Below are 24,011 nucleotides of genomic sequence, written 5' to 3' on the forward strand. Positions count from 1 at the left end.
TCAACTGCATCAGGTCAAGAGGACGAAGTTGCTCATCACGTGACCACAAGACTTCTCCCGTTTTCCTCCTGAGACTTGGAAAGTTTTCAAACTTGATGGAAATGCACCATTCAGAAAATAATCGAAATAATTCTTCTTCCCAGTTGGCTACAAATATATGGATGCCTTTACCAAACTACCTTCAGTTCAAAGGGAACAGCCGCATAGAGGTTCTTCAATTTCAGGTACTGCCGGATCCCCACAACCGTTATTGTGAGAGCGTCGTCCAGTCTTTGCGATTCAATAAATAGTAAATATACATTTTCCACAGTTGGCTGGTTGTCTTTTGTCAGAGTTAGTGGTTCAAGATGCTCAACCATCCGTTCAACACGGCTCGAACTCTCTTGCCTGAGCATATAAATGAGTCCTTCTGCGCCAGCATGCAATGGCCGTTTCAATTTCCAATATCCTTTCCGATACACATCTTCTTGCGTATCCTACATAGCCCACGCGTCGAACTTATCAATCATGAAGCTTTTCCGAACCTCTGTCACCATCGTCGCCATCGTAGGCGCCTCTGCTATAGTCATCCCGTCCAGTGAAACCATGCAGGCGATCAAGATAATTCCCCTGAAAGGGGAGAACCGCAATAATTTCATCGACCGGGCCACTCGTCCTGAACATGCCCACGCCGAGGGACACGACAAGCGTGGGCTAGAAAAGGCCCAAAGGGAGCTGCCGGAGAGCGCGGTGATTTGTATGTCGGAAGATCCATCACAGCTACCGCAGAAGTTCGTTTCCCCGGGTAAGTATTGACTAGTTTTCCCTTTCTCCACGGGCGGTTGAAGCATTAGACTTCGGACCCTAGATTCTCCCCGGTGTGTATCCGAGACTCCACTGAGAGCTGAACGAGCTACAGATTACAACCAAGAGAGGGAACAACGCGTCGCTGCAGATGGATTGCGCCATTTCTGGAAGCGGTTGATTTGGGTACAGCACGGCAGGACTTGTCTCACGCAGGCAGGCGAAGAAGAAGGGCAAAATGAGGACGTGAACGATCTCGAAGAAGTCAAGGCGGCCACCACTGGATATAAGGCGTCGCTTCGCGCGGAAATTCGTAAGAAGAAGGAGTGGGAAAAACAGCATCCGGAGGGGCCGGAGAAGGTTTGGGTTGATGGTAGGCGGCTGCCGAGTTACTGGAATGGCCATGAAATGACTGCACATTATCCATACGAGGAATAAATTGTCTACGGCAGCCTTCATTGTCACTTTCATTAGCTGAGAGTCAGTCTCTTCATGTCAGATCATGGCTTGTCCTCTTTGTGCTGTTAGGCAGATTGTCTATGCTACCCGTCTGTACATGTGATAACTGTAGACGTACATCGGATCATTTCCTCCCATATGGGTCAATGCTCATACATATGTAACATATGAATCAAAAGCTCCGGAATCCAAAAGTGCCAAGAGCAGTTTCAAGGGATTTCTACCCGCCCCTGACGCGCAACATATGCCAGACATCCTACACAGACCGAAATCGTATCCCTCAATCTAAGGGTCCCCACGGCCGCCTTCATGCGAAGTACGAGTAGAACCGCTCCCAGCAGCCTGCCTGTTACGAAGCACGATACTGTGCCACCGCCCTTCGACAAGGATCAGGTTTACCGGCCTGCTGCTGAGCGACGGCGGTGGCTCGATCTGGGCTGCGCAGCAGCCAACAGTTCGCCGGCTGCCGACAGACGGGGCAGACCTGGTTGCACTTATGCTGTGGCTCCCATCACCTGCAACGGGCGGTGGTACGGTCGCACAAGGCGGTCGAACTACAGCAGCGTAGGTACCAGCAGTATCGGTACTGCTGGGATCCGCGGAGACAGGTGAGAGAGGCGTGGAAAAGGCTTGCAGGTGAGGATTCCCGGGGATTGGCGATGGAGAGAATGGGTGGGGATTGGCAGTGGTTACTATGGCTTCTAGGAGACACGATGCCGCTACTGGAGGCGATTGGGACGTGTGCAGATAAGTTCGTGGTCGCTCGGGTTCTCCAAGCAGGCTGTTGCCTTGGGGATCCCTGGTGGTGCCTGCAAGCATCGGATGTCGTGCATAGGGCCGAATCAGTTGCGCCGATGGAAACGCGAGCCTGCGGGCGTACTAGCCACTTATAGGGCATTTGCACTTTACATCAATGTCATATGTTGACGAGCTTTCCATTGGCCCAGCGATAGAAAGCGGCATGGTGCTCCGCGACAGCGATACGTTTGACCTGGAGGAGGGGAGCCGAAACGTATTCGATGGCATGGCCGTTGCGGTAGGAGAACAAAGGAACCTGGTGATGCTGTGCCGACGGAGTCCGCCCGCAGATTCCGGCAAGAAGGTGTTCTCTGGAAATGTATGCCTAGGTCCGAGTGCAATCCAGGTAAGTCACTCAACCTGATCCGTGTGTGATGCGACTGAGCAGAGCAGCGATATGCGAGGCATGAGGCATGTGCAAAACCACCACGGTCCAATAAATTCCGCACCATGCAGCACTTGAGGCAGGACAACATACCGCACACTGAAAACCGCCCGGTGCGACTTAGGCAGGGCCTCTAACAAAAGGCACCAGGCCGGACGACGTCCCGGCCACGGGCAGCCAGTCATCGGCGTCCGTGGCGGTCCCATCGACGCTGACAAAACACCTTGGTGACTCGGGATGGAGAGTGGGCGAACAGATAGCCACGGATTGTTCGCCCAGGTTACACGCCACGGAGATGAAAGGTCGATCAGGGAACGGTGGAAACCCTGTATCGGATACACCCCGACCGTGCCCTATCCCCTCTATTCGCGTGGACTCGCACAAGGAGTCATCGTGGACGGGAAGAGGCGGAGGGGTTGGTCAAACGTAGGAAGTGAGTCACATGGTCCTCTGTGCTCCCGCTGCGGGATATAGCACCGACCTACGCGCCTGTTCGGCCGATGCATATGCACGAAATCTCCGATGCCGCGGTTTCCCTGCTCTTCCGTTGCTATCCCAATCGATGCCTCGCACCGCTGTTGCGAGCTGATAGGCTCGATACCCGAGGCTTCAAGTCCGTTGTGGTGGGCGGTAGGGTGACGAGGACAGGTGAAAGGAGGCACAGTCACAGGCGTCACGAAGCGAAACCGGTGCGCAAGGATAGCATGGACATCGCACACGGAGCCAGACCACCAAGAAGGCAGAAACGCAGTAGACAGCAAGTTTATCATTAATTTACAGGGACCAATTTGCGGGTGCGGAGATGTGGGGTCTGTGTGTGTGTAAGGTACTGTTGCTTTGTGTTTCTATCCCTTTTCCTCTCCTCCTTACGCAACCACTGGGGCCTGCGAAGTGCTTTACCCAATCTCCAGACAGGAAATCATCTCCTAATGCGGGGGGAAATGCGGAAGCGGGGAATCTTGAATGAATTTGGGGTGAACGGGAATCTCAAATGTAAGGAAAGGGTACGCCACAACATGCAATCTAACAACTTCGAAACATCCATAAGGAAACCATGAAGGAAATGCTCTTGACATCTGGCTGACGAGGGCTTGGAAAGAAGCGAATATGGTGACATTAGGTTGGGACAGAACCCCAAGCGTATGAGCCTAAGGTTCTCGTGACTACACCCGTACGAGTCTGCCACCATGCGTTCTTCCGAAACGCTTCAAACACAAATCAAACCTGGTGGATTTGATAGGCAGGCCCTCTGCTTTGTATGCACAAGCACGTTTGTGAAAGTCGCAACCGGTCGGGGGGAAATGGAAATGGCACGATGGGGACTCGTCTCCGCCACCGATGAATGAAGAGAAGCGGCCGTCTCGTCGTAATCGTCTCGGTCTCGATATGCAGTTGCCGATCATGCTTGATATTTTCCAGTCCGTTGCCCCCGAAGTCCCACACCACCGTTGAAAGGAGAATATAAAAATAGTAAGGGGGAAAAAAGAAACTTGAGAAGAAAGCAATGGTGCCGGTCCCAAGGCGTCAACCATGCCCCGTTCAACAAGCCACCGAACCACCGCCAACCCATGCAAATGCAATGCCAGCCCCCTCAATGAAACGCACAACTAATGCAATTGAATCATTCGAAATCATCGCGAAGTGAACGGAAAGAATGCCCGCGTAAACGAATCTCCATTAGAATTCCTGCCGCGACCGCAGAAGTGTCTTGAGATAGACGACTTAGGTGACCTCAGAGATGATAGAATCGGCTACGGCTGATAGTTGCCCGAGCCATTGTTATCTACTATCTGTTAGCCACCGAGGCATGGCAGATGGTCCAGGGGGCTCCGGGCAACCAGGAGGCTTACGTACGCTGTTGGTACATTTGAGGGTTGTTCGGAGCGTATGGAGATGGAGGGTAATTGCCACCGCTGGTTGGTTGGCCGCTGTTATACATCTGGCTGTTGGGCGGATACTGGGCGGTCATTGGGCTCTGGCCGCCGTAGCCAGCTTGCGTCGGTTGGTTCTGACCGGGCGGACCATAGCCGATCGGTGGCAGTTGGGGACCTCCGGGCATGGAGGGGGGAGCACCGATATGCGGGGGATTGTAGGGGTGGGATTCCGAGCCTCCCTCACTGGCGCGTTGTTCGGCGTCGCGTCGGTGACGTTCATCTTCGGCTTTGCGCGCGGCTTCCTCCTCCTTCTTTTTCTGTTTCCATTCCTTGCGAATTTCCTTGAATTCTGTGAAGACATGTTAGCATATTCAACATCAAAGGCCGTAGTGAATCTAGCGCAAGTCTAATGTTGCCCGTGGTGGGCCGGACTCTGTTAGACTCCGCCCACACCACACAACACCGCGTCCGCTGCATGACACCGCATAACGCTTTAAACCACGCCCAGCGCGTTGATTCAACCAACATCGCGCGAACTTAAATTCGACTTCGTCTAGATCCTGTGAAACAGTGTGGAACCCACCTTCGGGAGTGCGCTTGGTGCCATGGGATTGCATGGTGACATGCGCGTTCAAATGGTTCAGGGTTCCATAAGCCTTCTCGCATCCATTCCATCCGCACTTGTACATGCGCTCGATTTCCTCGTATCTTCGACGTGGTCGTTTATGCTGTTGCGCGCCCGGGATCGGGACAAAGGAGTAAACGGTCGACAGCGGGTGGGCGCCCTGAAGCACGCGTTAGCATCATGAACTCGGATGGAGGCGACGCGCTTGGGGCGACAAGCATACCGGTGAAACCAGGGCTGGCAGCGGTCCGCCCGATGTCACGGCCGAATGCGCGTACATCGGGGAGGCTCCATATTGACCCCCTGCCCACTCTGGGCGTCCATACACCCCCGGATGGCCCGCGTAATGGGACATGTCGGCGGGAGAAGGCGTGTAAGGGGAATATTGATGATGCTGCGGAGGATACGTAGGGCTGGTGGCGGCCGCGATGGAGGGATCTATTTGTTGCGTTTGGTCAGATCTCATGTTGGGAGAGGTGGCAGATTGGCCATTGGGAGAGCCAGAAGCATTCAAAGGCATGGACGGACTTGTTGCTTGGGCCATTCCTTGCTGTTGGTTCGCTCCAGGGGCGATATTCGGGTGATAGGGCCTTTGGTAGTCGGGGAAAGTGCTGGAACGCGCCGAGGAAGGGGCGATCCCGTATTCCGAGTTAGGAGTGGCCGTACTGGAGGAGAAGTTGGCCGAACGGGAGTCTGGGTTCGACGGGTAATGCGCAGCGGATGGCTGATCTGAAGAGGCGTCTCTCTGAGCGTCGTCCGAGATTGAAGAATCGGTGAGTGGAAGTCCAAGTTTCGTACCTGATTGCGAATAGTCTGTTTGCCTATTGTCCATAGGCTGCGGCGGAATCGTGGGACGTTGACGGCCAAGCTTGACGCCAGGCGATAGCGGAGTAATTGGACGAGCACCTAAAGCCGTTGGATAGCCAGTGGACATAGCACAGCCGGCGTCAACAACAGGAGCAGAAGGTTTCCGGAAAGCCCGTCGCAAAGATACCGAAACACGCGACTGGAGAGCTGTTTGCGGATAGACGGTCTGGACGGACTGATACGCGATGCGGCTCTCTTCCGCCTTGTTTTGATTTTTTTCCTGGACAAGCCAATTGGCACCGGAGGCGGACGAAGGACAGTGACCTGGGACTTTAGAGGGAAAAAAGAAGAACCAACGAAGGAGGGGTTTGTTGTCTGGTTACAGTTGCTCGGTGCCTGTAGCGTTGAAACTAAGACGGGTGATGCGCAGACGGATTGAGACTTGTTCGAGCGACAGCGCCGGCAGATGTAGTTATTAAGAGGCGACAGGCTCCCCTAATCCTGGAAGGTTTCCGGGCGGCGGAACCGGCTCTGATTGCGTGAACGACGAAGTTTGGGACCAGGCAATGCACGACCTCCACAGCCGGGATTTCGTCGAAAGTTCGAACGGGGATGGAAGGGTTTCGGGGGGGCGGCGCAAGTTGTAAAGTCTGGGAACTTGGGAAGCTAGTGGCCTTACGCGGCGACTAGATGGTGGTTTTTTTTTTGCCCGGAGGAGTTTGGCCTTGGGGGGAATTTGGGACGGCCGCCGACGACGATGATGAACGGGACAGTCAAGGGGATTGGGATTAGGCTTAGTTGGTAGCGCGGTTTTGATGGTGATCGCTCGGTCCTAGTCGGCTCGAGAGAAGCGCAGATTGGTGGTCGGGATACTCGAGTGGACGCAGGTGCGACTTCGAGGTTGTACTGAGCTAAGAACGGGTTGGGTATGGTGGAAATCTTTCGCTACAACGGCCGAGCAGACATGGACAGTCAGAAGAGGGTCTGCAGAGGGAACTACGGCTAGCGGCAGTGAGGAATAGAAGGGAAAAAGGACGTGCGAAAGAACTGGGAACGCAGGGCCTAAATGAAGTAATAATTGGTGAACCCTCAGTGGACTTTTGGGGTCAGTTGAGAACCAGAGATCAACGGGGGGTGGTGTCGACTATGAAGAGAGGGGACCATCGACAGGCGGTAGACCGTGGACAAGGTGATTGATGATTGACGAGTGAAGAGTGAAGCGTGAACCAAGGTGTGGACTGTGGACGTGTGTCGTGGTGAAGTGGTGGAGCAGGGGAGTTTTTGTGTGGGAGCAACCGGACCGACGTGCGAGGGCTGGGGACAGCAGGCGTGTTGTGAGTGTTTTCTGAGTCCTGACGTCTGGCTGTGCAAGACAGGGGAGTTGGAACTTGGAAGACAAACACCCAGCTCTTCAGCACAGCACTCAGATTTCAAAGGTACTCAGCAGAGTCGCGGGGGGGAGAATTGGTACAGGTACAAGCCTAATACGCGGTACACTCCACGGTACACCAGGTATTAGGTAGGGACCACCAAGGGACCGAGGAGAGGACGAGGAATTGAGCCTTGAGGAGTCGAGGACGTGATGGGAAGTGACCGCGAATTCGGGAATGGAGCAATAGGATTGGTCAGCGAGAGGACCGCGATGACCGCGATTGCCCGTCAGATAACTTAGTTAGGCCGGTACCGCTGGGAGCAAATACCGAATAATACTGAACTCGAAGGAGGAAACAGCATGGCGATGGTGGATGGCAAATTGGGATTTTTACCAGAATGGCCAATCTCGTGTCGGAACGGAGGTGCCAAGGTGGAATTGGGGCGTTGTTTTTGGCTTCGGCTGATGATACCACCAACCCTGACCTGTCATGGTTTCCACGTAAAAATGCTCCTGTTCGGTACCTTAGGCATGGGCCATGGAACAGTTCCTTGCCACTACCTGACTCGCGGTCAAGTGACATGAATTATGAGATCATGAATTGAATTCGGGTCGGTGTTTCCGAGGCAATCTGAGGCAATTGAGTGAAGGCGAAATCTAATGGGTACAGTACTGGGTACCTTCACTGTACAGCCATTGGGTATGATGATTCGGAGGCTGGAGGTACCGACGAAAGGTACGTACCGGTGGCTAAACGAGGATCGCAGTAGGTAATAAGAGGTGTTAGACAAACTACAATCTACAAAAGCTTGGTAATACCCAACCAGAATTTGGGTTGGGGGTGGGGCTGGAAATCGCGACCGACCACCAGGAAAGACGCGACCAGGGGTACCGCCAGTCATGGTCCTTCCGCTTTCATTTTCGGCAGTTACTTCAATTTTACATTAGCACCCGTAACTACCTAACTAGGAAGTAAACAACTTGGATTCCGTGGAGGACAATGTGCACTGTACAGGATAAAGTAGATCGTAATTGATAATACTGAAGCCACAATTATACCAAGACTCTTAGTCAGCACCATTTAGCTCATGGCAATGTTCCTCACGCCCCAAGGCTTGGCGTCTGCCTCTCACACCGCATCCCTGCACTATCCTACATCCGTTAATCCGTTTTATTCTTCATGATCTCAATATTCCCTCCATCCTTGGGGCCTCAACCATTCATTCATTCATCAAACCACCATCTCACCCCTTAGCTTTCCTTTTCCGCTTTGAAATGGTTTCATGCTCTCGTGTATCTGCAATCCACATCCTGCAGAGCCAGCACCTCAGCCCTCACCAAACCGCATGGATGCCAATCCAACACGTTCCTCTGTGATTGTTCATTTCATCTCCAACAGGCCGCACTGCCGCACGGCGTGTGACAAAACCACTCTAGTGAGCCTGATCGGCACCACCACCACCACCAACAGAAGTTACACAGCGAGATATGACTGGAGACACACGACAGGGTTCCCTATCTTTCACGTCTTTGTTCAATTCGTTCTTTGTTGGCTTCGAGCATTCGACGCGTCCCACGAGCCTCGCTTTACCCCGGTAACGAAGTGGAGTTCTGGAGAGGGTAAGCGTGTCGGAGCCCTGCGGTATTCTGGAGCAAATGATAGTACCACCCTCACGCGAGAGTACAAGACCCCCGATCCTGGTAGTGCCATGAGCCCCCTGCTGAGGCTCGGTCATGAAAGCTTGACCTGTGCACCGCCATAATCCCTCCGTTCCCAATACCCATAGCGGCATGGCCATAATCAATTTATGGAATGGCTGATGGCCGCGCTCTAGCCTTGGGGACAGGCAAATGTCGAATCATCCATTCTCAGCCACGACTTTGTCGCTTTCCACAGCGCATATACTCTATCGATACCCAATGCATGCGGAGCGTTTTCCAATGAACATTGGCCGAGTTGGCGTGGACTTTCGTGGACCAACAGGCTTTCCTCGAGGATTCATACCGGAACTCTTCGGCATGTTTGAAGCGGGGTTAGTCACAATTCACGAATGACGATGCGTGGGCAGATTCTCCTACCGAAAGAGGCATTGGAGCCTAGAGGACACCGACAGTTCACAGTTGTCGCCCGGATCATGCTCCACTTCCAGCCTGATAAATTGCAATCAGCATACGGAATAAAGCATATTGCTCTCGTTTACCCTAGATCCTGCTTCTTATTCTTATCTCCGATCCAACCACTGCAGCTCCAGCTGGAGAGCTTGGTCCTTTAACCTTTTGGAATTTGGACGATCTGCTGACGTTCTCCCATTTCCAGCCTCCTGATATTTCGCACGAAGCACCAAGCACGGGAATAGTACTCTCGTCCTTCGTGTGAGTTATGCAAGGCGGGATAAGTAAATAAACCTCCACAATCGCACATGCCGCCGAATCCCCTCCCCCCCGAGCGCGTCCACGCTCCCACCCGGTTAAGCTCGACCAGGCCTGCTACCGTGCTACCAAATCCAGATAATCGAGGGACCAGCAAAAGCCAAAATCTCGCAAGTCGCAGCATGGATGCGTCCCGTGGATCTTGATATCGAACGGGTCGCAGTCTCACAGAGCAGAGAAAATGCGGTTCAGAGCGACGCATCACGCATGTCCCTATTTCCTAAGCGGGGACATTTGGACCCCCATGATTGGTTTGCACGTGGGAGCGCGTCCAGTGTCGACTCATGATTTGCCGGGAAAAAGCGGCAGAACGATTCAGCATGCCCGCCTCGCCCATTTCGCAGAAGAAGATCGAAGCTGAGGGGCGGAATAATCGGCGGCAGGGGCTCAGGGGAGCGGATTAGACAACCGCTTTCGGCGCCGGACTGGCGCCACCCAAAGCTTTTCTCTTCCTTCACCTTCACATCATGCATGACTTCCTGACTCCTGTTCGTCGGCCGCTTTGTAGAACGTGGGGCTCGGTCTCGGCCCCTTGAGGGCAGTCGGATGCTATTATGCTGCATTGGAGTATTATGTATCGTCAAAATGGTCGGGCAACGTTATAAAAGATGGCGATTTGGAAGATTGTGCAATGTCTGGCATTGGTAAGCGATTCATGTTCACAGCAAACACTGGAGAGTACCAATAGGGCGACTTGGACCCTCAACATCCATCTCAATGATATTCCGTCCACCCTACTTTTCGCATCGTGGTTCGTCAAGAGTCAAGACTGCCACGATTGGCGTATCCAGTAAATATTCCGTCCTCTCAGTTTCTATCAAGATTCAAGTGTCAAAGAACCAAGCTTTATGGTCGCATTGCACAAAAACGGTCCTTCGGTTCTCAGCCATGGCCCGTTCCTGGACCTGTCGACTTGGTCTGAGTTGGTACCGACGCTACAACCGTGCAACGTACTGTCAGGGTACCGGGATTACGTTCGGTGAAATCTCGTATTGGGTGGGGTCGGGGATTTAGAGCTGACTAACTAAAGCACCGGGGAGAGGTGGGTGACATTGAGATCCTAAATACATGTATAATGCGCCGATGCAATTCGTAAGGACGGTAATTGTTCTCTGCAGTAAAGCCATCATGATCACGCTTCCTTTGATCCAAGAGTAACATAGTAGGAAAGGTACTTAAGATATGTGACGACAGAGGTTACCTCCCGTAGTATTTTGATATTCGTCCATCTGATACAGCTAAGATACAAGGCATGTCCCACGGGCCACGAGGCCACGACACTTGAACCATGACCACCTTGACCGGTAGCTTACAGGGTACTTAGCTCGTCCTAGCCACTCCAAATGCCCGACAGACGATCCGCGATATCCTTATCCAATCTCCATTGAAATTCGATTCCTGCAGCGAATCTCGGAGCATCAGAATGACCTCGTGACTCCAATTGCGCAAAACTTCCGGTTGGACCTGACAACTTCGTAACTTCGTAACTTCTGACCTAAACTCGGCTCCCAGAGGCACAACTTACCTAAATCATTCCGCGGATTATGGGTCCATCGGCCCATGGCCACGCGGAACAGGTCGACCTTGGATGTCCTAGTGCACTAGGCGGCTCTAGCTAACCGGGCTTGCGCTCGGCGATAGAACCAGACTAGGGGGTTCTGGAACGACTAGCACGAGAATACTAAACCCCACGGTACGAAGGAAGAGTATCATCGCGATCTAGACACGTCACAAGGAAGCCGCTGTCGCTCCTCCTCGGAGCCGATTCACATCTTCGGACCATCAGTCACCCGAAGTGGCAAAGTATCGTGTATCGAAGATTGACCTTGAGAATTGGAGTTGGCAATTTGATATTGTACGACAGTATGGCGGTTAGCAAAGCTGGTCGGCAAATACATCTCTGCCCCGCAATCCATCCCACCCTCACTAGGTTCATACCTTGTATTGCATACAAGATTTAGCCGAATGACTTCGAATCCTTTCTTGCAGGCTGACGGCCAGGGCGTACATAGTAGGGTGTCAGCGACTTAGCGCTCGGTCTTATATTGATGTAGCGACATATTGCAGTCGTGGACCCTATCAAAGGTGTTAATACACAGGAGAAGGTTCCCGTCCTTGCCGTTAAATCATCCGTCCACTGGCCAAGCAGTGGTGGAGATGCCTACTGGAATCGATGGCTGTCCGCCAACACGACGGGTGTACGGGACCACCCGGTCGGGGCAAGGGAGACAAAGCCTTCGTAGTTTGTACTTCTGCCGTCTGCACTCGGCCGAACAATCTCGCCTTCCAAATTTCGTCTAATCACAATATGTTAGCGTCCGTCGGTGAGCACGTGGCCGCCATCGTGTCGTTGAATTTAAAGTTTTCGATGGACGCGCTGACATCCAGGATTCGTACTCCGTAGGGTGTGATAGGACTCGGAGCGAACAATGGCTGCAACGTCACTCCGACTTTGGATATTCCACTTCATATGGAAATCCCTCTGCCGTTCCATCGTCTTCTCTGACAGAGGGGACAGCGATGCTGGCAGCCTGCTCCGTGGAAACCCATGTTCCCCCTGTTCCACCAGTACTTATGAGTACTTATGACTCGCCTTGTCTCGCACAGCACCCCTAGAGCGACGGTACCATCCGACTTCATTCCTGATGCCCCCTTGACATCCAGGGTTACCTCATGGGGGCCAGGGCAAATGCCGAAAGAGGTTGTGCCGTGAAACGTCTTGATCCGTGTCGAAAGGAGAAATTCTCTCCAGAACTTCATCCGAGATATCAATCTTGTGCTGCAACTACGAATATAAATATGCCTTTGAAGGGGTCCAGAGGTAAGGGTTTGGTGGCTCATTGGCTGGTAATGACCAAACCAGTTGTAGTTTAGTCGTTAGCACCAGATCCCTAACGGTCGAACCAGGTAGCTATGAGGCTCGGAATTTAGCTGCTTGATTGTTGGATGCCGCTAACTTAGCACGAATCCAGCATCAAGGTTGCACTTGTGTAGGCGAAACCGTTGAATGAGGATACGCTAATATTCCCGATGAGTAAGTTAGTAGTTCTTATACATAACTAAGTTAGTAGGCAAGTAAGTTTGGTACTTAAGCATTGGCGGAGAATGGAAATGGAACTCGCTCCGTCCGACTCTCAACTTCACATCGTGAACCATATCTCCAAATATTCGGAGACTTTTTCCGAAACCTGGAACATTCGATTGAAATTGAAGGGCACATGCGTCGTGACCGCCATGACATCGAGCATAACATGTGCTTTTGGACAGGCACCTGGAAATCTGCCCTACATCACGGATGATGATGCATGGGGGGGACTGAAGAGCAAGGGGATCAAGTGATCAACCGTTTCATTCCACAGTGAGAAGAGTCGCGCGGTCTGCATACGGGTTGGGTGCTTCCAGCATCATTTATATGAGCTGATCGCTGATATGGTGGTATTATTACACATGCGAACACGTACGGAATACTCCAGCGGTTCATTGATTGATTTCATGCCCTCAACCTAGATGCACTCCAAAGTCTTCAACAACATTATTATGCATACTCCAGAGGGAAGCAAATGCCGTTGTTTCCTGTTGAGTGCCGTCTTATTTTTACCCTCTTAAATCTACGCCTCAAGGTTGGGAGCAGTATGGGTGCTTTCGGGACGAGATGAAGTGTATTTTCATCGTTCAACCTGCAAATCAGATACTTAATCGAACCAAAGATGCGAACATCTGTCGACACGTTTACTCCGAGTCACCATCCGATTGGACAAAGTTAAGCACAATGGCGCGTCCAAATACCCAGCATATTCTTGTAGGTTTGCAGTCTGAAATCTGCATGTCGCATGAGCGAGGGCGGTGTTCAAAATATGCGAGGCCTTGACTCATCCATTGTCAATCCGAGCCTCTCGCCAAATGGTGGGCTTAAGGAGTGGGAGCAGCGGCAGCACATCTCGAAGCACAGGACGGTAGAACGGCAGGATTCCCCCTTGTCGACGGTCCATTGCGAATGCAGAAATCCCGGCGGTAAAACAGGCTCTCGGAAAATGCATATTATCCCGGCATCGGTGGTCTATGCTTGTTTACTTTTTTTATTCGCATCGCGCACGCATCCGACAGCCTATCATTGGGTCATTCATCGTTCAATCGGATGCGGGGTGATGGAGGGATTCGGTGAAGTCTTTGGTCCCATGGGCCTCATTGGATCAATTCCGAGCGTACATGGAGTACATGCACTCACTATGCAGACAAAATGGATAAAGTAAGTACGTATTTTCGATACAGAATTTCAAAGACTACCAGGAATCAGGAACTGTAGAAAAGATCCGCAGGACTCGACGTCGATATTAACAGCAAGGCCTCCGGATGCCGGATGTTTGTATTACGACCGACGACAGTTGTACTATGTATGGCTCAGCCCTCGGTTTGCCCAAGCGAAGAATAAAACGTGAGAAACTACTAAATATGCTCGCCTGTAAAATATCACTGATGAAAAAACCCAGCAAATGTGTGGGCGTCCCTTGAAGAGTTCAATCATCAATGATCACCTCGACACGAACTCACGATGTTGACGGTCAACAGGAGCTGCAAGTCCCGCCAAAATTGGGCATGTTAGCCTCCGCAGTCCGCACCAGGTCAACATTGATCGGCGCCTTGCGAAATAAAACATTAAAACCCCACGGGTGCCGCGTATGCCTTCTCCAACCAGCGCAATGCACGCCCGTCATTCGAACGACATGCATGGATTCATGAGCGCATGACGGTGTTCAGGGCAGCGTGCGAAAAAGAACACGAGGTATCGACCATAGCCGTCACACAGAAATTGGTGCTGTAATCAAAAAGGCGCCCCCGCGGAGTGCCCACCTGAGCGTGGCGGCACCTGGGCTAGAAAATGTAAAGCGGTCAAATACCGGATCACTCGGGACGGTCCAGGAGCGCGAAAAGGAAAGGGGGCCGGATGATTGGCGGTCGCGTCGAATATCCCAAGCCTGGTTCGCCTGGGAGGGCCTGTCGTTGTCAGCATCTGACAATGGACGATAGCGGCGGCAGGGCGCTCGGACGATCGCGCTTTAACCGGATTCGCCTAGTCCGTGCTCGTCTCGGCCAGATGGCTTTCAGCCTCTTCTCATCTCGTGCATGAGGTCAAGGGGGGATGACGGACGCGCAGACATGGTCGGTCAGGATTTCGCTTCCAAGGGTTGGACACATGCATTCGAGACGGAGCAGGATGACAGGAACCACCACGGCGAGGACGCAAGTCAGGGAGTACGAGTAAGATGGATACAGCGCTGGATTTCATCCAGCATCGGATATAACTCCCCAGCAACTGGACCTTGCACGTTGTTACATCCAGAAACGGGGCAGTTCATTTCGGCCATATTCTGGGCCCTCGTCTCATAAATTCGCCGAAACGATACCCAACAAAGATTCCCCGTACCCTTTTTCTCGGCTCTCGTTTAGCAGCGGTTCTCCCGCTTCCAGCCAATTACTGATAGCCACGAATGGGACTCGCGGGACCCGTGAAGGTCGGATCGTGAATGAGTTTGTCAGTCGGAAGTCTGGACGCTGCCCCTTCGAAAGGATGGTCCGGATGTGGGCGTGAGGTTCAGTTCCATCGTCCCATTGCCATATTCCCGGCTTCAATTTCCGTTGGCTCTTGGGTTCCACCCTAATGTTCCATATCCTGTCCCAATTAAGAGACTGAAATGTTATCCTCGTGGGAACTGGCGGTGAGGGCGAGTGGTCACAGGGGCATCAGACAGCATTGCCTTCGGAGCAAAGCGAGGTGGGCATTATGATGTGGAGTGGGTTGAATCCTCGAGAGGTCGAGGTATTTGGAACCAAACTATAAGCTCATGCGTGATACAAAAAAAAATTCACCACTAAGGAACTGTCAAAGGACTATTGAAATAATCACGATACTTTTTGATCCGCCCCATCATCTCAAGCAGAGATAAAAGGAGTGCTCTATCTAAGTCTGTCTGAAAGCGAGCTGAACGAAGTCAACTCAGGACCTGAAGGGCCCGAATAACCCGATATGAAAGGTTGAATGCTGATCCTTGCTATTACCACGGTTGAAAAGACATCTATACCATTCAGATCTATGCTTCTCGGAATCACCGCGAAGTCAAACGGCAAATACTATTCCTTTGATCAAACTCCAGGGACGCCACTGTCGATCTATCGGCTGCTGCTGTGAGCTGTCTGCAGGTCAGTGGTGAACCGTTCACCAACGCCTGTTGTGAAGAGGGGCCTGGTTGGAACCAGACGAATATCCTGTAAGCTTGTTAGTAAATTGATCGTTAGGTTCATGGCAATGTTAACTGACCTCCACGGCCGCCGCGCCCGCCGCCTCGGCCTCCATAGCCGCCGTAGCCACGGCCACCACCGCCGCCACCGTATCTAGCCATCTCGGCGAGACGGGGATCAACCTCTTGCTTGCTCTTCGTAAGAACAGACACCAAGTCTCGGGCTTGCTTTGCATCTGTAGCGACCAGTTAGCGGCAGGATACAGCTGTGTAGGACGTAAACGACTTACTCTCAGTGGTGAAGAAGGTAATGGCAGTACCCTTAGCACCAGCACGGCCCGTCCTACCAATTCGGTGAACATAGTCCTCCGAATTGTTAGGGTAATCATAGTTCAGCACGTGAGTAATATTGCGAACATCTTAAAGGACATAGGTTAGCAGGCTGAATTTGGTAAGTTGGGGGGATGGCATGGGCAATCGTCATGGATTGCGTGTGTCTGCAGTATGCTGCATTTGGGACTCTCATCGTGCGCTACTACTGGATTTGCCGTAGCATCCGAGTCCGGGACAGGCTCTGGGTATTCTCAACCGGTATTGAAAACCTTGGAAGGATAAGAGATGACCGTCTCCATCATCATCCGTTTATGACCTCGCTCTTTGAAGCGCGCGTAGATCGAAGCTAAACCACCTGCGGTGCTGCAGCTCGACTGTCATTCCAAGGTCCTCGAAGAGGAATACTGACGCGATGAACGCGAAGCCCTGGACAAGGTTACGTATGCATGGGAGCGAGCGCACTTGGAAAGAACAGCAAACATCACTTCAGATCACGCAATGAACAGGAAATGACGAACGGCCAAAATGACTGAGAAAAAGGAAAATATGCGCGAGGCGGATGCAATCATACCAATACCACGAGAAGCTACATCGGTAGCCACCATGATTGGGGACTTTCCGGTTCTGAATTCATTCAAGACCCAATCACGTTCGTTCTGCTGTTTGTCGCCATGAATTGCTAGATGTCGTCAGCAAGTGATTCCTCCATAAGTCAGACGGATGAACTTACACAGCGCCGGCCATCCATCCTGGCGAAGGAATCGAGTAATATCGTCAGCGACGCGCTTGGTACCTGTGAAGATGAGAATCTTGTTATTTTGGTCTTCCATGATCTTCTCCATATGCTTCGACATGCGATCCCTCTTCTCAAAGTCGGAGACGACTTCGACAATCTGGGTGATGCGGTCATTGGCAGACAAGTCGAGAGATCCAATGTTGACCTGAATGAAATCAGCCTGGTAGTCGGAGGCAAGCTGTCGGACCTCCTTAGGCCATGTGGCGGACCACATGCAGGTTTGGCGGTCCGGGCGGATCTGGCCAATGATCTTTCGAATCTGCGGCTCAAATCCCATGTCAAGCATGCGATCGGCTTCATCGAGAACCAGGTAGGTGACACGGCGAAGATTGGTCTTGCCAGATTCCAGCATATCGATCAAACGACCGGGGGTGGCAATGACAACTTCCACACCGCGGGAAAGATCACGGATTTGTTGACCCTTGGGAACACCACCGTAGACGCAGGTATTGCGGATACGGGACGATTTTCCAAACTTGCTAATCTCGGTCTGGATCTGAACGGCCAACTCACGTGTCGGTGAGAGGATCAGGACAATGGGTCCGTCGCCAGGCGCAAGGAGAGGCTGCGCATTGATGTGGACGATGGCAGGAAGACAGTAGGTCAACGTCTTTCCGGAACCGGTCTCGGCAATGCCGACGACATCACGACCGGACAGAGCCATGGGCCAGCCCTGAGCCTGAATAGCAGTCGGCTTCTCGAAACCTTGTGCCTTGACCTCGCTCATCACGTAATTCGGGAATCCAGCTTCATCGAAAGTGGTCACCGGCTTAGGGATATCTTGACCGGTGATGGTCATTTTGTGCTCCTTTCGGTACTCCTCAATCTCGGATGACGAGCGAATAGCAACATCGGGATGTTCCTTGTAGAATGATTTCTCGAACTTGGGGAGCGTGTTCAGGTCTGGACTTGTCAGTAAAATGTCGAATGAATAGATCTCATATCTGGCTTACCCCATTCTTGGTGCTTCAGGTTGGCGCCAAGGTTGCTCATCCTGTCACCACCGCCTCCTCCGAAGGAGTTGCCATATCCGCCAGCAGCGCCGCCACCGCCATAACCACCGGAACCGTTGGAGTACCCGCCTCCGCTGCCTCCACGATATCTATACGGGCGTTAGTAAAGCTGGAAATATGCCAAATAGTTCTTGTGGCGACGATCATCCAAGACCGTATGTGAAGAAAAACTTACCCGGAAGAGCCTCCGCCGCCATAGCCACCACCACCACCGCCGCTACGAGAACCACCGTATCCGTTGCCGCCGTACGACATGATGTGCGAAACGAAAGGGAAATGAGTTCCTGAAGTGTCGCGGAGTTCGGAAGACGGTTGTGAGAAAAAGTCTCGAGTTAAGGGGTCCTAAAAAATGGATGTGTGATGGAAGGGATCGAGTACTAGACAGATCTCCAAATCTCGAGAAAATTCTCAGGCACTGGTGATCACAGGTACAACGAGAGAAATGGGTTGAATGAGAGAAAAGGTTGGGTGATGGAAGTGAGATTGGGAGAAGATGAAAACAGGAAGTCAAAGAGGTAGTAAAGTCTGCAGCAGGCTGAGTTTCCGAAGGGGCGACTGAACAAATTTTTTTGGTTGGAAGAACCGTTAGGCCATCAGGCCGCTAGGCTACTATAACGCTAGGCTGCAATCTCGGTCGTCTTGGCATCCACTGTCCGCCAAACGGATCGAGCAACCAGTCAACCACCACATTCCCAATTCACTGCACGCTCACTTCACACTTCACCTTCTCTGAAATAGTGAAACTTCATCCGTTCCCTGGTCTTGCTCGATTCGGTGTTCATTTGGTTACAACTGTGCTGCTGGCTTCATCAAATTTAGGATCTGATATGAGGATATCATTTCCCACTATCGTCATCATCATCTTCGGGGTCAGTATATAATACGAGATAGCTTGTCCACCATAGAGAAACCACGTGAGTGTTACATCGGTACCCTACAACGCGCTAGAAATTCGAATGAGTTCTTTGGCTTTTAGAAGGCGTTCAAATCTGATATTGATTCCTATTTCCTGCCAATATCAACTGAAAAGACCACATGCAAGCATTCATAACCATCGGATCCTTGTAATTACAGATTGAGCAGCATCCTTGTCGATATATATGTGAATCAGTCATGATCCCATCCCTGCCCTATGTTTGGGACTGTATAGGTGCATATTCTTTGGTAAGAGGATATGTTCTCAAGCAGGTCACGTGGTCCTTGTTGAGGCAGTCGTCAATGCTACCAGATGCTCGCTCCAGTTTCGTCGAGGCACTACTGAGAGTACCTACTGTACCGTTTTCTTATTGCATGAAATATCTTCTCCAGCATATACAGTTTCTCTACCACGCTGTGGGACAATAGAGTTATTCAACCGTGTGCTTTCCGGTTGGCCGATGCTCCAGCAGTTAGATCCCCCCTGAACCCATCTCCCAGAAACCGATTTCCATCTATCGATTCATTAGCCTGGACTCGTGGGTGCTCGGCAGAAGTTAATCGCCGTTCCGCTTACCTTCGTGGCATGAATGAAGATAGCCACTAGTTCTTCCACGCGGCTAGGAGACAGCTTCGTCGCGTGCTCCTCGATCAGTGCTGTTGACTGTCAGTGCTGTAGCTACTGTTGGATCGCGGTTACACACCTCTCCCCTGCCTCACAGCATCTTGATAATCCGGTCCGGCGTATTGCTCAATCCACTGATAGTACTGGTTGGCCTCTTGGACCGTGTCCGGGTGCGCTATCAAGCGAGTTGCAATGACGCCGTAGCCGAGAAGACAAGGCAGAAGTGCAATCTGCAGCGCCAACCAGTCCTCGGAATGTCCAACATCCAAGACATATCTAAGCGGACGACAGTCAGACTTGATGGAATGCCCTTTCCAGGAGAAACCTTACCTAGTATATGCAGTACATGCTGGTTCCCTGTTAATTTGTGCTCGAGACTGATCGAAAAGGTCTTCCACTTGCCTTGGCTTTCTTCGGCCCTTTCAATATCTGATTTAGACAACCCATATTCCTCACAGAAAGTGATATGGAGAGCGGTCTCCCTCTGGATGTCTGCAACAGCGTTGACTGCCTGTGATATGTACCCGTCAGTAGCTAATCGCCACTCATCCGTCCATTTCATACCTGTTGAATGTCAGCCAAGGTCTTCGCCTTATATGCCGCTAGTGCATTGGCCCGGGCAAATTGTATCTAATAATCAGCGGATATCGAGGCGTTCAGGATAGTGTGGACATACGAGAAAGAGATAGTCTTGTACCAGGTAATGGTTGAACCTTGCCTTGTCGAGGGAGCCTCTTGCAAGTTGCATCACGAAGTCGTGTTGGACATGCTGGGCCCAAGGCTCCCTCACATCGGCGCGTTCTAGGATATAATCGATGAAATAGCCCCTAGTCTCAATTAACCGATCATCCTCAATGTAGTACCCGTGCTGTTTCGGACTTACGGAGCAAATGGCAGCGAATATGTCGAGTGGAAATGGTTTATCGGCCCACTTCCCTTTCCAATGTTTTGGCTGGTTTTGATACCGACTTCCACAAAGCGGCAAGCGGCCTTCACTGCTTCCGGGACTCCTTTCCCAAGTGCCAGATTGGACGCGATTGCAGCTAAATGCCAGTCAAGATTGGAACTGAACGTGGTGAATCCTCTACTCACAAGCGAGCGAACACCCTGTGCCGTGAGTATTATTAGACGTCGAGTATAGTGAGCGTATAATCAACGGCTCGTCTCCACCGACGAGGATATCGGTGACGATTTCTCGTTCCGAATCAGTCCTCGCAGTGACTAGGCCCTCTGTCAACGGAGCGTGGCCGCCTTTGAGAAGGACGTACTTCGGCCCGAGTCCTTGGACCAGTCTCGCCAGCTCAACCAAGCTATCGATATTCTCGATCCCAGGCGCTTGTTTGCCTGCAACCGCAAGTAGCGCCTGCGCCTCGGGGACATTGGGAGTCAATATCGTGGCCAGGGGAAGCATCCGAGAGACCAAGATCTTGACAGCTGACTCCGGAAGTAATTTTGATCCAGTTGTCGCTACCATAACCTGGGGAAGTTTAATTCCAGTTGATGATGCTCAAGTGATGAAGTACTCACTGGGTCGATGACAGCTGATACAGTCGGAAGGCTTTGCAGGGCATCGCATATGACATTTATGGCTGCTTCGGAGGCCACCATACCTAGATAAAAAGATTAATCATGGATTTTCGAACTCAGATCATTGGGAGAACTACCTGTCTTCACAATATCGACCCCAATATCCTCCACGCAAGCAGCGATTTGCTGACGCAGGAAGTCCGGGGGCGTCTCGTGGATGGCTCTGACCCCCATCGTATTCTGGGCGGTCAAAGCCGTTGTCGCTGTCATTGCATAACATCCATGAGCGGCGATGGTTTTTTGGTCGGCCTCTAATCCCCTGCAAGTTTATCGTCGAACATCAGCGATCAGGACATCAATGGCGGGATCGAGGGGATCACGTACGCCCCGCCAGAGCTGTCGGAACCAGCAATTACTAGGATTCGGCGGTTCATGACGGTTGATTTGAGACTAGATGTGACCGGATTACTTCATTTTAATAAAATACGATAGATGCGAATGGGGAATACGGGATGGTGGAGGGGCAAGTTATAGGGTATTTTGATATTTTCATTCTGTTTCCCATGGAGCTCTGATCCATGCCAGGGCTCCACTTGATATAAAAATACGAAATCATACCCCAATATTATTTTCGAAGACGTTCTGTTCGTGACAATTTATTGAGTAAGAAATTGACATCCGTCTGGTCGTCCTCGCCTCAAAACAATAGATACTTCAGGAGTCCCGCATTTTCACCCCAAACTCCCAATAAAAGCCTATATCCATGCCGCGGACCTCGCGACATCCCTAGAATTTTGTTTCATTCCCCGCCGGTAGTTTAAACATGTTCAGTCGGAATCCCCCTCGAAGTCAGATGGATCCGGATCTGCATTCTGTCAGATTGTGTAAGGGCAAGGAGCTGCGGAGTGTACATACCTCTTGCGTCGTATCTGAACGTCCCGCCGACTCGCCCAGAAATGGATTCTTCTACCAGCCGAACTTCGTCCTCTGAAAGCCGTGAATCCGGATCTGCATTGATCGTTTCGAAGACCAGCCCATTATGATCAGGGCCGAGGTCATTGACAAAGTCTAACAAACCGCCTAGAGTGAACGATGTGATGGCCTGGAAGGTGACCTCACGGAGACTCTTGGATTGGACAATGGACGGCAGGACCCTGTCTGTCACACCGTAACCTGAAGTATTCAACTTTTCCAACTTCGGAAGTTGCGTGGCTAGGTGGGAAATATGCGGATCGGTAAAATAGTCGGATACACCCGTAAGGTTCAGTTCTCGAAGATCCTTCAAGCACACGAGCGAATGGAGAAAGGCATCGATATCATCTCTTACGACGTCATCGCCATCCCCTCGTAGACAGAGATATTTTAGATTAGGCTGATTCATCAACGCCAAATGAAAATTCCTTCGCTCCGCCATGGTATATGAGTCTACCTCGAGGCTTTCAAGGTAGACGTCCTCATCAGAAAGAAGCGGTGTGACAATGGCCGCCCCGCTAATGAAGTTCTTGAGTTCGAGGTCTCGCAAGTTCTTGCACTGACGCATCCACGCCAAGAGATCGTCGAAGGATTGACTCTGAGCTGATTCAAGATCAATGGTGCCCTCAAGGTCTTCCAAGTGAAGACTCTCCAAGGCTCTGCAAGGACCGATTTCGGACAGGGACTGGAAGCTGTCAGGCCTAAGTGCAATGTGGAGCTTCGTTAACGATTGGTTGTGAAGCGCGAGAGCCTTGCAAGTTTTGATCTTGATTCCTGCCTCGCTCATGACCTCTAGGGACTGAAGAGACTGGGGTTGGAGACTTGAAATGAATGTTCCAAAGCGAGAATCGCTGTCGTCTGCAAACCTAGAGCGTTCAATGAGAACATTTCCTTGGCACATTGACTGTATGGACATACCAGGAGTACATCATAAGGGATCGGAACTTGGGACAGTGTGACCGAAGTAATGGTGAGAGGTCACTCTCACCAATGGCTTTCCCATTGAAGAGGCACAGGTATTGGAGATTAGGCATTCGCAAAACCCATCTCCTAAGGGCATCAGCAGAAACTATATACCGATGAGCACCATTTGGGAAATCTGATACGACAGGAAGAAAGGGGAACATCAGAGACGTACCTTGTCCAGCAGTCATGAGATCCTCGATGAAAGGTGCCTTCAAGCTGATTGCTATGATTCTAGGTCAACAAATGCAACAACCTAAGGGAACTTGGCCTACCCTCGCCGATGGCTTCTACAGTGGCATCCGAGTTCAACCGTTCGCCGGGTTTGATCCAGACTCTGAACTGTGTCATGTCACCTTTGAAGAAGTCACTTATGACATCAGCCTTCACTACAGAACAAGAGACAGGGAGTGTACTCACCGGAAAAGAGGTTGTCGCGTTCTTTTGGCATTGAAGTCGTCTAGGAGCTCTCGCAGGTCTCTCAGGTCTAGCGAATGGATGTACCTGCAATAGGGGAAGAATGTCTTGTCCACTGCAGACAACGCCAAACTTCGCCAGAGGCCAGAGATCCTCTGCGCATCGCGGCCCTGGTTGTCATCGGGATACCATTCCCTGACGGGTCGAGCATATTGATATCTAGCATGGCTGATATTAGGGACCATTCGCCATGGATGTCATGGGCTTAGTTACCGATATAAAGCAGTCAGGGCAGGCACCGTCAACCGTTTGCTGGATATCGAGCAATTGAACAATGTATGAGAGTCTCGCTGATCCGCCAAATGACCGAATATAATTGGAAAAATATCATCGGGTAGATAGACCGCCATGACGAGCGTCTACCACGACTACTGGGATGGACTTGATCCTTCGCGTTCAAGAAAGTGATGTCTTGATGATGACGGGGCACTCGAACGCGCCCACAATGAAAGAGACGATTAAAAACCCCTTGAATTTGAAGCCGGACAAATGCGACTATTGAGAAGAGAAATTAATGAAGTTCAACCCGCCGCTTGAACTGTTAATTTGATGGGTGGGTGAACGCGTTTGATCTTTGAGTTGGAGGGGATGAGCGGCAGGGAAGGTATTAGCGACCAAGTCTTG

The 24,011-nt window shown here is 51.5% G+C and overlaps 7 protein-coding genes across 7 annotated transcripts; 1 reads left to right on the forward strand and 6 right to left on the reverse strand.

The window, feature by feature from the left end:
• Nucleotides 1-110: 110 nt before the first annotated feature.
• Nucleotides 111-1,294, forward strand: P152DRAFT_458152 (uncharacterized protein). Its single transcript, XM_033679391.1, has 2 exons — nt 111-784; nt 899-1,294. Exons 1-2 carry the CDS (start codon nt 508-510, stop codon nt 1,219-1,221), a joined length of 600 nt encoding a protein of 199 aa, XP_033534612.1. The 5' UTR covers nt 111-507; the 3' UTR covers nt 1,222-1,294.
• Nucleotides 1,295-3,391: 2,097 nt separating this feature from the next.
• On the reverse strand, nt 3,392-4,066 carry P152DRAFT_333444 (uncharacterized protein). The gene has a single exon (XM_033675282.1). It carries the CDS (start codon nt 3,955-3,957, stop codon nt 3,589-3,591), a length of 369 nt encoding a protein of 122 aa, XP_033534613.1. The 5' UTR covers nt 3,958-4,066; the 3' UTR covers nt 3,392-3,588.
• Nucleotides 4,067-4,176: 110 nt separating this feature from the next.
• P152DRAFT_473507 (uncharacterized protein) lies at nt 4,177-5,858 on the reverse strand (the record flags this gene model as incomplete). The annotated part of the gene is made up of 4 exons (XM_033681242.1): nt 4,177-4,208; nt 4,280-4,648; nt 4,883-5,084; nt 5,148-5,858. 4 exons carry the CDS (start codon nt 5,856-5,858, stop codon nt 4,177-4,179), a joined length of 1,314 nt encoding a protein of 437 aa, XP_033534614.1.
• A 2,678-nt stretch (nt 5,859-8,536) lies between these two features.
• P152DRAFT_449074 (uncharacterized protein) lies at nt 8,537-8,902 on the reverse strand (the record flags this gene model as incomplete). The annotated part of the gene is made up of 1 exon (XM_033678090.1): nt 8,537-8,902. The coding sequence occupies one exon, from the start codon at nt 8,900-8,902 to the stop codon at nt 8,537-8,539; it is 366 nt and encodes a 121-aa protein (XP_033534615.1).
• Nucleotides 8,903-15,744: 6,842 nt separating this feature from the next.
• Nucleotides 15,745-18,163, reverse strand: P152DRAFT_396533 (P-loop containing nucleoside triphosphate hydrolase protein; the record flags this gene model as incomplete). Its single annotated transcript, XM_033676363.1, has 7 exons — nt 15,745-15,794; nt 15,853-16,002; nt 16,057-16,185; nt 16,671-16,778; nt 16,830-17,798; nt 17,849-17,982; nt 18,084-18,163. The coding sequence occupies 7 exons, from the start codon at nt 18,161-18,163 to the stop codon at nt 15,745-15,747; spliced, it is 1,620 nt and encodes a 539-aa protein (XP_033534616.1).
• A 732-nt stretch (nt 18,164-18,895) lies between these two features.
• Nucleotides 18,896-21,486, reverse strand: P152DRAFT_458157 (thiamine biosynthesis protein-like protein (Thi-4)). The gene is made up of 12 exons (XM_033679392.1): nt 21,360-21,486; nt 21,113-21,294; nt 20,976-21,058; nt 20,541-20,925; nt 20,332-20,491; nt 20,125-20,275; nt 20,013-20,078; nt 19,851-19,959; nt 19,779-19,797; nt 19,528-19,724; nt 19,401-19,480; nt 18,896-19,338 (listed from the first exon to the last, which is right to left on the reverse strand). The coding sequence occupies exons 1-12, from the start codon at nt 21,407-21,409 to the stop codon at nt 19,297-19,299; spliced, it is 1,524 nt and encodes a 507-aa protein (XP_033534617.1). The 5' UTR covers nt 21,410-21,486; the 3' UTR covers nt 18,896-19,296.
• A 45-nt stretch (nt 21,487-21,531) lies between these two features.
• Nucleotides 21,532-23,920, reverse strand: P152DRAFT_416256 (uncharacterized protein). Its single transcript, XM_033677061.1, has 7 exons — nt 23,601-23,920; nt 23,331-23,546; nt 23,186-23,280; nt 23,086-23,136; nt 22,866-23,016; nt 21,891-22,813; nt 21,532-21,840 (listed from the first exon to the last, which is right to left on the reverse strand). Exons 1-7 carry the CDS (start codon nt 23,735-23,737, stop codon nt 21,803-21,805), a joined length of 1,611 nt encoding a protein of 536 aa, XP_033534618.1. The 5' UTR covers nt 23,738-23,920; the 3' UTR covers nt 21,532-21,802.
• Nucleotides 23,921-24,011: the final 91 nt, after the last annotated feature.

This window comes from Eremomyces bilateralis (assembly GCF_010015585.1).
Source record: "Eremomyces bilateralis CBS 781.70 unplaced genomic scaffold P152scaffold_8, whole genome shotgun sequence".
Lineage (NCBI taxonomy): Eukaryota > Fungi > Ascomycota > Dothideomycetes > Eremomycetales > Eremomycetaceae > Eremomyces > Eremomyces bilateralis.